General features: G+C 45.4%; 1 protein-coding gene across 5 annotated transcripts in view; it reads right to left on the bottom strand.

The window, feature by feature from the left end:
* Positions 1-1,935: 1,935 nt before the first annotated feature.
* The window catches only part of CKAP5 (cytoskeleton associated protein 5), a 102,425-nt gene continuing 88,901 nt past the window's right edge, over positions 1,936-15,459 (bottom strand). For all 5 annotated transcript variants that reach the window (XM_028111199.1, XM_028111201.2, XM_088018152.1 and 2 more), the window contains 9 exons: positions 8,939-9,118; positions 8,238-8,425; positions 7,636-7,711; positions 6,745-6,933; positions 6,515-6,652; positions 5,970-6,053; positions 5,715-5,874; positions 2,722-2,873; positions 1,936-2,621 (listed from right to left, as the gene is read on the bottom strand). In XM_028111199.1, the coding sequence (XP_027967000.1) occupies positions 2,376-2,621; positions 2,722-2,873; positions 5,715-5,874; positions 5,970-6,053; positions 6,515-6,652; positions 6,745-6,933; positions 7,636-7,711; positions 8,238-8,425; positions 8,939-9,118 (1,413 nt within the window). In that variant the 3' untranslated portion in view covers positions 1,936-2,375. The remainder of the gene's footprint in view (positions 2,622-2,721; positions 2,874-5,714; positions 5,875-5,969; positions 6,054-6,514; positions 6,653-6,744; positions 6,934-7,635; positions 7,712-8,237; positions 8,426-8,938; positions 9,119-15,459) is intronic.

Genomic DNA, 15,459 nt, shown 5'->3' with positions numbered 1-15,459 from the left:
TTACCTCTGACTTTCCTAGTTAAGTCCCTATATCCTTCCACATACCATTAAAGTGACATCAGATTTAATGCCCCCCAAAGTCTCAGTATTTTAAGTGCCTTCATCTGGGAGTGTTGTGGGAGAGGGCGGTTAGGAGCATGGGCCCCAGCGTCCGACGGCCTGCCTTCCTAGTCTGGCGACACCCTTACAAAGAACCATGATTGACCTCCACGAGCCGGTTTCCTTACGTAGAAGGTATGAGGCCATTCCTTACCTAATCCAGCCGTGAGGATGAGATTAGGTAATTTGCAGCGTGTACTTGGCAGGAAGCCCAGGACCCAGTATGCGGTCCCCGGGTCACCGCCACTTTCATTCCCCTGCTGCCTGGCGCGAGGTCCCTCTGCCACTCCCCTCCCCTGGCCCCTACCAGGAGTACGTGGGTGCGGTGCCTGCTTCCTGGACTTTCTAGTCCCATACGAGTTACAGGCTCCAGCAACTGGCTTCTCTAAGAAATGGGACCTAAAGCTGCCCTGTCGCTGCACGTTCTTCAAGGTCACTGCTGGCAGAGGTCAGCGGTCCGGGCTGGAGCTCTCTGACACATGGCCTTCCGCGGGGCGCCACCAACTTCCCAGCTGCCCCTTCCGCCAGGGCATTTGTGACTCGGGAGCTGGGCACCACAGCCTGCAACCGGTGCCACGCTGACTTCCAACTGTTGTGGCCTGCGGATTGCTGGATGATTCTTGGCAGGACCATGGCCAAGTCTCGTGCCTGAGCCCGGGGGCGAGGCGGGGGAAGAGCGTGGCCGCCACCACCTTGCTGCGCTTGGCCGCGAATCTTTGACGATCTTTAAACTTCGTGGTGTGAAATGGGAAGGGATCAAAGGTAGGCACTTTTACTCACTTCCCTCCCCTTTGTCTGCCCTTCCCATTTTTCAGTACATCAAGGAACAGAGAATTGGAACTGAGTTCCTGGCCCTTGTTGTTTGGTTCTGGTCGACCAGGAAGCAGGATAAAAAAAACTGGGAGTTCCGTGAGTTTGCAGGACCTTGGCAGCCCAGAGCTTTCACCAGAGCGGGGAAGGGATTAAGAATTAGAATATCCCAACTCTGCTTTTGAAACCAGGGTTCACATTTTCAAGACTCCCTCCAACATAGCTGTAAGACCCAAGCACAGCCACTCTTTTCCAAATGCTTCATCCCAGCCCAGCAGCGACCGAACTCTCTGCCTGCCTTCCAGGGAATGGCTACTCCCCCGACCCCACTGCAGGGGGGAGAGGGAAGTGTGATTTCAGGCAGCGCAGGCCCCACCTGAAAAGCTCGACTAGAATCAACAGAGGATTCACTTTCCGTCAACCTTTTATTTCTTGAGGGCCGGCTGGGTAAAAGATCATCTAGAAGAATTTCCTGACCCTCCTGGCTGCCCAGGAAGTTGCCCATCTGAATCCAGAGCCTCTCAGTACTAATGAGTTTTTCTGACCGTGGAGGGAGACCCTGGCGAATTTATTCTGGAGGCGACTCCTCTGTTCACTTTCCAGTCCTCACTCAACCTGAACGGGAAGCAACTATGGGTCTAGACTCAGAGGGGCCCCGAAAAGCACGTGGGAAGCTCCTTCGGTCAGAGGCCCCCGAGTCCAGTCCCTGTGCGGAGAGCACTGCAGCCTGGCCCGTCCTGGGCCCCAGCTCACTGCAAAGTGGCAGGAAGCCCGAGGGCTCCCTGGCACCGCAGTGCTGATGGGAGGGAAGTCATGACCAGGACCTCAAGATGGGGGAAGACAGGGACTGATCTGTCCCCCGACCCCGGGAGCTGCTCCTGTTCCAGGGGAGCAGAAGCATGAGTCTGTGTGCCCCGACGAGGCGTGCTCCTCACACAGTACCTTCTCCGCTTCCGCTGGCTGGGTGGCTAGCCGGTCCCAAGGATACGTGACAGCTGCCCAGGTATGGAGCATCTTGGGAGACCGTTCTAGTTAATGCAAACTTTATTTATAAAAGACTCTTAAATTAGTTGTATCATGCCATGCATTCATACAGAATACAGTTGACCCTTCAGGGCTACGGGGAGAGGAGCTCACAAACTCAAAAGGAGAACTATTAAAGAGTTTCTAATAGTGAAAAGCTAGGAAAGATCGGGACGACTTTACAAATGAGCAGTTAAAAATAAAAGACAAAGGCTGTGGAGACTAGTCGGAGCCGAGAGGAGGGCAGCTGTTGACAAGTCTGTGCACTAAACTACAACATGGACAGTCGGCTAGAGGCAGGGCGCCGGCGGAGAAGCAGTACGGACAGAGGCCCGCGTGGGGCCGCCTCCGCAGGTCCGAGCGCCGGGCCCGCCGAGCCCCTGCCGCGAGGGGGACGCCGAGTTTAGTGACCTAGAGCTGCGGGGCACGGGCCGGGGGCGGCTTCACTTGCGACTGCTCTTTATCCTCTCCAGTCTCTTTTTCAAGTCGTCAATGTTGGCTGTGGAGGACGAGGACGTGGTCACGGCTCCGGCAGAGTGAGTGTGGTTAGAATCCAGGTCCGAGTGCTGGTGCTGCTCCCGGGACTCCCGGAGCTGAGAGAGCTTGCTGTGCAGCATGTCGGTGGAAGAGGCGACCGGGGGGGCTCCTGGCTTGGAGAGCAGGGAGGTCAGCGGGGGCCGCTCGTCTTGCTGTGGAGAGAAGGAGACACAGCGGCGGAGCAGGTCAGGCCCCAGCTCGGGGAGAGCGGGCCGGCCTGGCCCTGCGCACACGGAAGGGAAGGAGCGCTACCTTTGTGTTGTCCAGACCACACCGCTGGCGGAGGATTTTGAGCCTTTCCAGGTAGACAGACGGTCCCACCTCCTCTCCGTTTGTGTTCCCTATGGAGGACACCGTGCTTGGGGGGGCGGGCATACACGTGACCTCCGTCTGCAGGGAGACGCCTGGAGAGGAGACGGGGAGAGGACACTCCAATGCACACACGTCCCACTTCCAGACCGCCCGGGCTCATCTGTCGCCACAGGGAACGATTTGGGGCTTGGATATCACCACTGTAAAGACTAAAAAAATCCACCAAAGTCCCATCTGGAGTTGGTGATAAAGGGTGCTCTGAATTATACTAGATAAGCTGAGCAAGAACTCCAAGAAACAACAGAGCAGAGCGTAAGCTGGGCTGTCCGCCCACATCCTGGGATCCGCAGGGGGGTGGCAGCCTGTTATCCGGCCGCTGGCCTGGGCCATCCAAAAGCCTAGGCTGCTCCCGAGGCTATGGTGTCCAGCTGAAGAACGCCTGGACTTGAAATGCTGGCAACAATTAGACTAGGTCTGGACCAGGTGATACGCAGGGGGAAGTGCTTATTCACACCAGGGAAGAGAACAAGGAGCTCAAGGCGAAAGTGTATGCATGGGGAAGAGGCAGAAACGCAGGTGTCCAACACCCCAAAAGAGGGACAGGAACGGCGCATCTGTCACCCCCAGCATAGAGAACAATATTCTGGTGGGAGAGGGAAAAACCAGAAAAATCTATCACGGTTCTTAACGTTCTGAGAAGGAACAATCACAAAATATAGGCATTTAAAATACCCAATTTGGTATCAAAGAAAACACATTATATAAGCCAAAAAGATGTGGTCTTGGGAAGAAAAATTCCCTTACGGTAAATCGCAAAGTAGCAAGCACCAAAGGTTACTGTATAGGAAGAAAGGAATCTTTAATGTAAACAATCGGAGAATTTGCTGCCCGGGGCCAGTGACTGAGGAAGGACGTGAGGGCCAGTGGGGAGGGCTGCTGTCTGAGCGCTCCCCGCACGCAACCACTCCGGAATCAGTGGGGTCACATGCGCGGGCTGCACATGTGCTGTGGATGTCACCAGAAGGGACTTGGGAAGTGAGAAAGGGGGCCCCACCTCGATCAAGCAAACCGTGGTATGTCTGCTTAGCACCTCTGACCTGCCATACGGTGTAGTATTTGGTAGGTTGTTCCGTGTCTGTGTCTGCCCTTGTGGATTTTAAATTCTAGCAGAGGTTTCTGTCTGTTGCCTGGCACGGGGGAGGCACTCAACAGGTCCTGCCGAATGACAGGAACGACAGCTCATCCATCCTAACGTCAGGCTGAAACATTACCCACTCCCCAGTGAAAACGCCAGTGTCTGCCAATTACTGTTTACAGGAGCTAGACCCAAAGAGAAGACTCTGGAGGTGTCAGTTACAGAAAACAGCGGTCAGGAGCCTTATACCAAAAGAGAGACCCCGTTCCCCGTGCAGAGTTGAGCACGCACGTCTGTCCCACATTTACTTCTTTGTGAGTTCCCTGAAACTCCTACTCTTAAAATCTCGCATCTGTTTGCCTCTAAGACCGTGTTCCTTTGTGGTTTTCAGATTATAATCGTGTTCCCTCTCACCATGTATCTTGCTGGGCTGAAGCTTCAATTGTGTTCTTAAATTATTTTTGTTTTTTAACACCTGAAATTGTGCTTCTCCAAGACCTTAAGAGTCTTTCCCTTGAAGTGTGATGAGCAGAATGTCTACATATGGACGGCATGCTACATATGGACATACCATGTGCTTGATCAAAGGGTGGAGGGTAGGCTGCAAATTTTAAGAAAGGTCTCACTGAGTGGCATCTGAACAAAGATCTGAAGGAAGAGAAAGCGCTAGTTACAAGGCTCTCTTGGCCAAGAGCAATCTACATGTAAGAAATAGCTGGTGCAAAGGCCCCCAGCAGGTGCATGTCTGGTGCATTCCAGAACAGCAAGGAGGCTGGTGGGGGCTGGAGTGGAACAGGAGTCAGCGTGAGTAGCAGGAGATGGGTGGCTCTTAGAGCTGTCAGCAGGCCTTACAATGTAGGACCCTGCAGACCTCTGTAAGGCCATTTGCTTTTGCTGAGAAAAGGAGAACCTCTGGAAAATGTTTGAGAAGTGCTGTTTTGATGCTAGGTGCGGAAATGATGATGGGGAGGCAACACTGGAAGCAGGGGGTCAGCTGGGAGAACAGGGCCATACACCAGGTAAGAGGTGAGGATACCCACACCAGGGCAGTGGCTGTGAAGGTCCTGAGAAGTGCATGAGGATTCTGTGCATGGTCTGCAGGCAGAGCAAAAGGATTTCCGGACAGAGGGGAAGACATGACTCAAAGGCAAAAAAGGTCTAAAGCGAACTAGAAGGACGAAGTTGCCATCATCCGAGATGGAGAAGAAAGCTAACGGAGCCGGTTTTGGAGGAATATGTGACACGCTGAGATGACGGTGTCTACTGGAGACATACATCAGGCAGGATGTATATGTTGGGATCAGGAAGGTTTGAGCTGGACCCAAACAACCCTGGGCCTCTCTGGCATGTAAATGGGATCTCAAGTGATGAGAATACACGATTTAATTAAGGGAACGAGAGTAAGAAGAAAGAGATGGTTATGGACTGAAGCCTGGAGAACGCCACGATTAAGAGTCGAGAGAAAGGAAGAATCAGAGAGGCCAAGAAGGAAAAGGCCAGGAAGGCCAGGTTGGAGGAGACCAAGAGAGCACAGACACCTGGAAACACAGGGAAGAAATGGTTTCAAGGGCAGGGAACACCTGCCCCTATCAAACATGGGTGATGGGTCAAGTCAGGTGACAGTTGGCCACTGTCTGCAGCAATGTGAACATCACTGGTGACCATCACAGACTGAGGAGCATAGGTATAAATTTATTGGCTTAAATTGGCTTAAATTTATTAAGCCAATCAAAATCTCCAGTTCCTAAGCAGGGAGCTATTTTGAGCTCATCCCTGCAGCCCCTGGAGGAAGCCATACCTGTGGATGTGGGAATACGGCCTTTGCCCTCCCTTTCCATCTCAATCACCCGAAGGCCTCTCTCGACATAGCTCTGGAAGAACTGGGAGGAATTTTTCAGAAATGGTTCAATGTCAGCATCTGAGTATTTCTTCTTATACTCGTATAACTCTGCTAGGCCCTGGTTACCAAGAAAAAGGAAGAGGGGGTGGACATTAGTCAGTGGCCCTTCTGCATCAAGCAGATGCCCATTTGGCTTGCCCCTGCCCCTCTCACCTCTTTAGTGTTCTCCTTAGAGCCGATCTTCTTAAAAATCTCAGCCAAGAAATCATTCACTTTGGCCTTTGATGATTTTTCATCCTGCAATTGAAAGACACAAAGGACTGGCTAGACTTATTAATTAGGAACCCATGATTGGATAAGAACTGAAGAGGTCTCAAAACCCAGACTTTACTTATATGTTCCTGTGGATAACAGAAGCACCAGTGTCTGCAGCAGAAAACCCCACCTTTCTGGGTCACTGAATGCCTCCAGTCACGGGTTTTTAACTAAACTTGATGAGGAAGGACCTGGCCCATTCCTTCCTAATTAAGTAGAGTTCACAGTGGATTTATCTGACAACCTTTGGTTGTGTGGCCACCACACAGTTCTAACTAGTTCATATAAGAAAACTTCAAGGTGGAAATGCTCACAGCATAGCACCATAGCAGGAGAGTGACCCAATCCCCAGGCCTTCACCTTCGACCCTCAGAAAGGTAGGCTCCAGCGCTCACACCTTTGACAAGATGACCACCTTCAGTCTTTCCAGTCAGGACACTTACTATTCGAGATGCTCCCTTTTCTGTTTCCTTCTCAGATTTGCTCCCTGTCTGGTCCATGCTGTGCTTCATCATCCGGCAGAGGTGGGCCTCCAGCTCAGACTCGTTCTTGTTGTCAATCATTGTGAGGTGGTCTAGGATCTGAGGGAGACGTGCACATTCAGATGGCGGCATGCCACATCCATGATACTCTCCTCAAGCTCCTTCAGGGACCAGCTGCTGTTCTCACTTACCTTGGGTCCTTTTAATTTGCATAAAGTGTGTAGCAGCGTCTTTAGGGTCCTTATGGGAAATTCACTTTTGCATTGCTTCAGTTTCTCTTTGGGGAAGACCTTCATGAAAATGTGTATGTCCAGAAGAATTCTGTCCAGATTAATGCTGTTGATGGTATCAGGCAGGAGTCGAACCATTCTCCAGAGACACTATTGAAAAAAGAAACAAAAGGTAGAAGGAGTGGCTGAAGAATGAAGATAATACCTGCCACCTTTCACCTGCTCTAGGCTCTGGGGTCACTTCTGAAAGATGGTCAGGGAGGTAAGTGTGGAACATACCATGTCTTTTGAGTTCAGCTGTTAAAACATGAACAATTTCACTCACTTCAAGCACGTCACTGGTTAGTGTGTGACAAGCCATCCACGTCATCCTCCCCACACCTTCTTCCCAACTCCCTGGAGATGGGCCTTAAATAGTGAGAAGACGTGGAGAACTGGGTGTGGGATCGAGGGAGAACAGTTTATACAGCTTAACCAAATCTAACGCAAGGAGACAAACTATTACAGTGTAATAACAGGATTATAATGGGGCAGAAATGTTCATTTGGGGTCTCCCATCGAAGAGACCGAAATATTACAGGGCTATACATACCTATTTCCCCAAAAGGTATAAAATTTGTCTCATCAAACTAATTACCTTTTGTTTCTAGGACAATTGGTCTTTCCCTTTTCACTGTTTGAGGCCAAGAACTGTTCAGGCCTGAGCTTGGGGTGTAAACTGGAGACCAAGTATATTTTTCAGGTGTGCCCTGGTCGATTTAAGTCTGTGTCCTGCTTTCAACTCCCCTTTCCCCACACTTTAACCAGGTATTGCATTTTTGAAAGAAAAGAAATCAAATTATTTCACTTTACCTTCATAACAAGCTCTGAGAATTTGGGAGAACTGGCTGTTGCTAGCAGGCTGTCTTGGAGCAAAACAAGTAGGGCACTAGGAAAAAAAAATCCCAACATGATTAACAATAAGTTTCAAACATGCATTCCAATTAAAATCAGCAATTAAAAGGCCAAGTGTAAACTGTATCCATCTAATAAATTGAGAGCTCATGGATCAGGACTGTCTCTGATTACCTGACATTCAGCTGTGAAGAAAATAAATGTCAAACCTTTAAGCTTCCTCAGTTACCACCTGATAAATGGTAAAGCTCCTCATCTACTTTTCATTGTCACTGGTAGCTGAGAGAGAAATGTGCCTGAAATGTACATGAAAGGGGGAGGTAACCAACAAACACTACAGTCCTATTCTAGAAAACACACTATGCTGGCTGGCTTACTGAGTCATTACTAGTTTTAGTGCTGTCTCAGGTTGGAACACTTTTAGTTCATGAGGAAGAGAAGAGTAATAAATCAACATAACTAGGCAAACCTAAAGTTATAATTGGTCTAGTGACTTTGGTTTCCATGGGTAGACGAAAGAGAGGCTGTTCCAGGCTCTAGGGGTGAGATTACAGTTATACCTCAGGATGTTGGTCTGGTCTGACTTCTCCAGCACCTTCACCACCAAGAGGTTCACAGAGCGGATCACCTGCTGTCCTTCCTCTAGATCTTCAATTCGAGAGTCTAGCATTAAGGTGATGAGGCCATGCATCAGGTCTTTCAGCACTCCGGTGGAGGCCTCCCGGGCGAGGCTCTCGATCTGAAACAGCTATCCAATCATCCTTGTGTTAGAGAAGTAAGAAACCCAGAGTATACAGCAAAGAAGATAAATGTGGGTGGAACATTCTAGCAAACAATTTTACTGTATTAAAAAAAATTCAGAGTATTAGGGAGAAAAAAAAAAATCACCAGACTCCCTCAAACCTCCGGAAATAGCCAAATTAACCGCCAAAATTAACTGGAGTGCTTCCTTCCTGTTACAGAAGTTCTTTTAGGGTGAGCAGTTATCTGTGACAACGCACCCAGGGCCTACCATGCCTGATGAAGACACGGGTAGGATGCATGTCTTCATCAGGCATGTAGTATGTAAGCATTCTAGTTTGTATCCTAACAATAAGGCAAACTGGAGTGTCACCCAACATCTGATGAAAGTAGTCCGTAGCTTGCAAGTAAAACCCAGTAAGTGACGCAGGACTCACTGGAACTACACTGACTCAGGCTCTAGAACCCAGGCAGGATGAGACACTGAAGGGAAGCTCACGTTCTACAGAGGGAGCCTTACCGAAATCATGTTGCCAATGATACAGCTATACAGCTTGATGATCTCATCTTTCTCCAATTTCTCATCTGCCATATGTGTGTTGTAGATGAGTCTTAGTTGCATGAACGTGGCTATCAGAAACTGATCGATATGGCCAGACATAGCTTCAGCTTTGTCTTCCTGTCTCAGGACCTCATCGATCTGGTAACAAAAACCCCAAGATATAGTCTCCAAGCATCATACTTATAAGTAGCAGGAAAATGCTACAAAGGATATCTCTGTAATATTTATTTGCAAAGCACTTATAATATCTTACCTTGAAGAAAATCCAGTCACTTTACATATAAATAACTAGTATTCAAACATTCAGCACATGTTTACCGAGCAAGATACTGTTAGGTGAATTAGTCACAGATGCTATTCTAAAAGGTTCACTACCCAGATCATCAGGGAATCCCTATGTTTAAATGTCTCATCTCTTAAAGTGTTTTAATACCCATTATATCTCATTTGATCATCCAACAGCTCTGAGAAGTAGTAAGGTAAGTAAGATTTCCATTTACCAGATGAGTAAAGTGAAGCTCAGAAAGATCAGACTACTCAGTCCAAACTCAAAACTCAGGCTTCCCACATCCTGATCTGGTGTTCTTTTTGGTCTACTGGCTATCACTAATGGTAAAATGTATTACTATGGGAAAACATGTATTTCCCATTCACTACTGTAAAAAGACCTTTATTTTTATGATTACATAAATAACACCCAGACAAGCATGCCAATCTTCATTGACCATCCTCATGCAGGGCTGTCCTACTGCACAATTCCAGGGAGCACCATTTACAGACTGTAGTGTGAACAGTGCCCCCTGGTGTTCTGGAAGACAGTGGTCCTACTTTCATTTAGAATTATGCATGTTATACCCCGTATGCACACACAATTTTATATAACTGGGGCTGTTTAACAATGTTGCTTCAACACAGACACCATAAAAAATACTCTTTTTTTCAGGGGGAAGCCTACTCTTTTTCCTAAGATAATTAACACCTGGTCAACATCTTTCAGGTTCACAGAATCATATACACCCATACATGCACACATAAATGGGGTCAAGGTTTAGGGCGTTGTTTATTCTACCAGAGGATTATAGTACATACACATCTCTGCATCTGGCTTTTCTAGTTCAACAGAAAATTATGAAAATCCCCAAAGGCCACAAGAATAGCTCTATTAAAAAAAAAAGGGGGCGGGGCGCCTGGATGGCTCAGTTGTTAGGTGTCTGCCTTCGGCTGGGTCATGATTCCAGGTCCTGGGATCGAGCCCCATGTTGGGCTCCCTGTTCGGCGGGAGGCCTGCTTCTCCCTCTCCCACTCCCCCTGCTTGTTTTCCTCTCTGCGTCTCTGTCAAATAAATGAATAAAATCTTAAAAGAAAAAAAAAAGAATAGCTCTATTTTTAAAGGCTGCTTAACTGTGTGTAGCAAAATTTACTCAATCATTCCCTTAGTGATAAACTTTCAGTGTGTTTCCAGTTTGGTTATTTTACTATAAATAATGTTACAATAAACATCTCTGTATATACAGTATCTTAACGTACTTGTGTTTTTATTTCTAACTTTTTAGTCTGAAGAATACATTTTAAATGGCATAATGGATATTACTATATTGTTTTCTTTAAAAGGGCACTAACTTTTTTTTTAAAGATTTTATTTGTCAGCGAGAGCGAGCGAGCACGCACACAAAGAGGGGGAGGGGCAGGCAGAGGGAGAAGCAGGCTCCTCGCTGAGCAGGGAGCCCGATGCAGGACTTAATCCCAGGACCCTGGGATCATGACCTGAGCCGAAGGCAGACACTTAACCGGCTGGGCCACCCAAGCATCCCAAAAGGCATTAACATTTAATTCACATTTCTACATTTAATGTATGAGTACTGTTTTTCCAGAATCTCTATCAGCTGTGTGTTATTATTACTCTTTTTACTTTTTGTCACTCTGATGGCAAAAAGTGCTTATTTTTACATTAATTTGCATTTTGTGGCAGAGGAGAACCTGGACCTCTTTTCACGTGTTTACTGCCTTGGCTGTTTGGAATCTTCTGTAATTTGCCTATTCACATCATTTGGTCATTTTTCTGCTGGGTTCTCCTTTTCTCAAGAGTTCATAAAAGTTCTGTTTCCGAAATGTAGCTATTAATCCTTTATTAGTCATATGGGTTGCAAACATATTCCACAATATACCACTTGTTTGACAATATATGGTAAATTTCTCTAGATTAAAATCTTATCTTTTTTTAAAGATTTTATTTATTAAATAAATAAATAGAGAAAGAGAGAGGGAGAGAGCACAAGGAGGGGGAGGGGCAGGCAGAGGGAGAGGGAGAAGCAGGCTCCCCGCTGAGCAGGGAGCCCAATGTGAGGCTCAATCCCAGGACCCTGGGATCATGACCTGAGCAGAAGGCAGACACTCAACTGACTGAGCCACCCAGGCTCTAGATTAAAGTCTTCTAGATTAAAATCTTAAAATTTTATATGATCAAATGTCTTGTTCTGTTCTGGGTTTCCTAGTATTTTATGGTCTCCCCAAATCCCCTGGTTATTTAAAAAAATTTAGGGGGAGATCAATTGTTTCAATTTCTACAGGGTTATAGGTCTTATTTTTTTTTCAGTCTCTTCTTTATCTATGGTTGGTTCCCTCCTCATTCCTGACACTTATATTTTTCTCTAATCAGGCTAGTAAGGAATTTTTGTTTCACAGGAAACAAATTTAATTTATTACTTTAAAAATCCATCTCATGAATTGTAGTTTATCTATTTTTAAATTTATTTTTCTAATTTCTGATAAGTACTAAGTTCCTTTATTTTAGCCTTTCTTCAGTAATAAATGCATTTCAGGCAATATATTTTTCTGAGTTCAGTAGTTTCAGTAGAGTTTTAGAGAGAAATGCTTTCCTATTCACTCTTAAGAGTTTTGGGGTGGGGCGCCTGGGTGGCTCAGTCTAGCCTCTGACTCTTGATGTTGGCTCAGGCCATGATCTCAGGGTTGTGAGAATGAGCCTCCCTTTGGGCTCTAGGCTCAGCAGGGAGTCTGCTTGGGATTCTCTCCCTCTGCCCTCCCACCCCGACTCTTTCTCTCTCAGTAAATACATACATACATACATACATACATAAAATTGTTAAAGAGTTTTGTTTTTCCTTTCTTTTGATCAAAGGGTCAGGAGGGTGTTTCATACTTTTCCAAGTAGCCATTATTTTGTGTGACACTATTAAAAAATTTGTTGGGTTACCAGTAAAGAATCTGGTCAGTATTATCTTTTACTATAGCATTTGTTAAGATACGAAAAACACAGATATTTTCAGAGACTGTAAAATTCTCTCTACATATATATTAATTAAATCTGGTTTACTGTTTACTAATATATTTTTTTAAAGATTTTATTTATTTGACAGAGAGAGACAGCTAGAGAGGGAACACAAGCAGGGGGAGTGGGAGAGGGAGAAGCTGGCTTCCCGCTGAGCAGGGAGACTGATGCGGGTCTCAATCCCAGGAGCCTGGGCCACCGAGGCGCCCTTATTCTTTTTTTAAAAAAAAAGATTTATTTATCTCAGAAAGAGAGAGCCCCCTCCAGTGTGGGGGAGGGGCAGAGGGAGAGGGACAGCAGACTCCCTGCTGAGCAGGGAATCTGACATGGGGCTCAATCCCAGGACCCCAAGATCATGACCTGGGCCAAAATCCAGAGTCAGACACTTAAACTGAGTCACCCAGGTGCCCCACTAATATTCTTTTTTTTTATTAAGGTTTAACTTTAATATGATACAATATACAAATCCTAATACTACAACTTAATGAAACTCGATGCCTATGCATCTGAACATCTGCCACTGAGAACAAGCTGTAAGACATCAGTAGCCCACCAAAAGCTCTTTTCCTGCCCCTCCAAGCTGGTACCTTGCCTTCCACCAGGGGCTACTATTCTTTCTGGGTTTTCCTTTTTTTAAATCTACTACTCTGACCTCTAAACTGGTAAGAATTATTTAATTCTCATGTCCTTATATTACATCTACTACACCTGTCCCAACTGTCTTAATCTGTAACTTGTCTTTTCATTTTTTTTTTTTTAAAGTAGACTTCATAGCCAACGCGGGGCCTGAACTCACCACCCTTAGATTAAGTCACATGCTCCACCGACAGCCAGCCAGGCACCCTGCTTGTCTTTTCATTTTGTTATAAACAGAGTATCTTGTGATAAACAGAACTTTTTAGAAATTTTAATGTAGTAAAAGATTTCTATTTTTTATGTTTCGTGTCTAGTTTAAAAAGAAATTCTTACATAATGTGAAGTAAAAAATGTTCTCCTATTCACAACTAGGTCTTTGATGCATCTGAAATATACTTTGGTGTAGGAAATAGCAATCTGTTGTTCCCATGGAAAATAATTAGTCCTAGCACCCTTTACTGATTAATCTAGCTTTTACCAAGTGATTTTTTTTTTTTAATTTTATTTACTTGACAGAAAGCGACACAGTGAGAGAGGGAACACAATCAGGGGGAGTGGGAGAGGGAGAAGCAGGCTTCCCGCCTAGCAGGGAGCCCGATGTGGGGCTCAATCCCAGCCTGGGATCATGACCTGAGCTGAAGGCAGGCATCCAGGCGCCCCTTACCAAGTGATTTCTAAGGTCTTTTCTGTGTTAAGTTTCCTATAGATGTGAGTCTATTTCTGGGCTCTTTGTTCCATCTCAATGGTCTATCTGCTTGTCCGGGCCAATACTAACTACACTATTCATTACAGGGGCACTGTAGTCATGGCTGATGCCCAGTGACATAAGCCCTCTCCACTGTGTTCTCATTTTTAAAAAAGTCTTAGAAAAACTGACTTTGTGATTTGCAAGCCCGTTGATCTCCCATATAAATTTTAGGATTTGCTTCACGACTACAGAAAAACTGTTGAGATTTTTACTAGAATGGCTTTGACTGTATAGGTTAATTTGAGGAGAACTGGCAATTGATAACCCTGAACCTTGTGAACACAGTATACTTCCATTTATTTGGAAATTCTCTAATGTCATTCAATCTTCTTTGTAAAATGCTTGATTTATTCCTAGCTATTTAAACATTTTTGTTACTGAGGGTTTTATTTTTATCTTAAATTTTCTTATAATAGTAAAAATATATATAAAACTTATCAATTTAACCATTTTGAAGTATGTAATGCAAGGGCATTAAGTACCTTCACAGTGTTATGTAACCATCACTACTATCTAGTTCTAGAACTTTATCATCCTAAACAGATTAAATAATAACTTCCCATTCCCCTGACCCCCTACCCCTGGTAACCTCTATTCTACTTTCTCGCTCCATGGATTTGCCTATTCTAGAGACCTCATATATGTGGAATCATGCAGTATTTGTCCCTTCGTGCCTGACTTATTGTATGTAGCATAATGTTCCCAAGGTTCATCCATGTTATAGCATACATCAGAATTTAATTCATCTTAGGGGCGCCTGGGTGGCTCAGTCGTTAAGCGTCTACCTTCGGCTCAGGTCATGATCCCAGGGTCCTGGGACTGAGCACCACATCGGGCTCCCTGCTCCATGGGAAGCCTGCTTCTCCCTCTCCCACTCCCCCTACTTGTGTTCCCTCTCTTGCTGTGTATCTCTCTGTCAAATAAATAAATAAAATCTTAAAAAAATAAAAATTTAATTCATCTTGGGCGCCTGGGTGGCTCAGTTGGTTAACCAACTGCCTTCGGCTCAGGTCATGATCCCGGAGTCCCAGGATTGAGTCCCATGTCGGGGTCCCTGCTCACAGCGGGGAGTCTGCTTCTCCCTTGGACCCTCCCCCCTCTCGTGCTCTCTTTCAAATAAATAAAATATTAAAAAAATAATTTAATTCATCTTTATGGCTGAATAATATCCCATTGTACGTACACACCACGTTTTGTTTATTCATCTGTTGATGGACTCTTGTTTTCCACCCTTTGTCTGCTGTGAATAACACTATGAACACCGGTGCACAACTATCTGTTTGGGTCCCTGCTTTCTGGGAGTAGAACTGCTGGATCTTATTGTACGTCTATGTTTCACTTTGTGAGGAACCGCCAGACTGTTTTCCATAATGGTTGCACCATTTTATGTCCTCACCAGCAAGGCACACAAGTTCCCATTTCTCCACATCCTTGCCAACAGTTACTATTTCCCATTTTCAGAAAAAAATCCTAACAGGTGTGAAGGGGTATCTCATTGTGGTTTTGATCTGCATTTCCCTGATGACTAAGAATGGCAAACAAGTTTTCATGTGCTTACTGGCCGTCTGTATATCTTTGCAGAAATGTCAGTTTAAGTCCTTTGCCCATTTTTTTTTTTTTTTTTTGTGGTTGAGTTACAGGAGTTCTTTCTGTGTTCTGGGTATTAATCCCTTATCGTATATAATTTTCAAATCTTTTCTCTCATTCTGCGGGCTATTTTTTTACTCTTTTGATAGTGACCTTTAGTGCATAAAACTTAAATTTTGATGAAGTTCAATTTAATTATTTTTTCTTTTATTGACATTGCTT

Source organism: Eumetopias jubatus, unplaced genomic scaffold (genome assembly GCF_037043125.1).
Source record: "Eumetopias jubatus isolate StellerSeaLion01/CBP00866 unplaced genomic scaffold, mEumJub1_p1.0 scaffold_13, whole genome shotgun sequence".
NCBI classification, from domain to species: Eukaryota; Metazoa; Chordata; class Mammalia; order Carnivora; family Otariidae; genus Eumetopias; species Eumetopias jubatus.
Note: the sequence above shows the minus strand (reverse complement) of the source record. Positions and strands in the feature narration are given on the sequence as shown.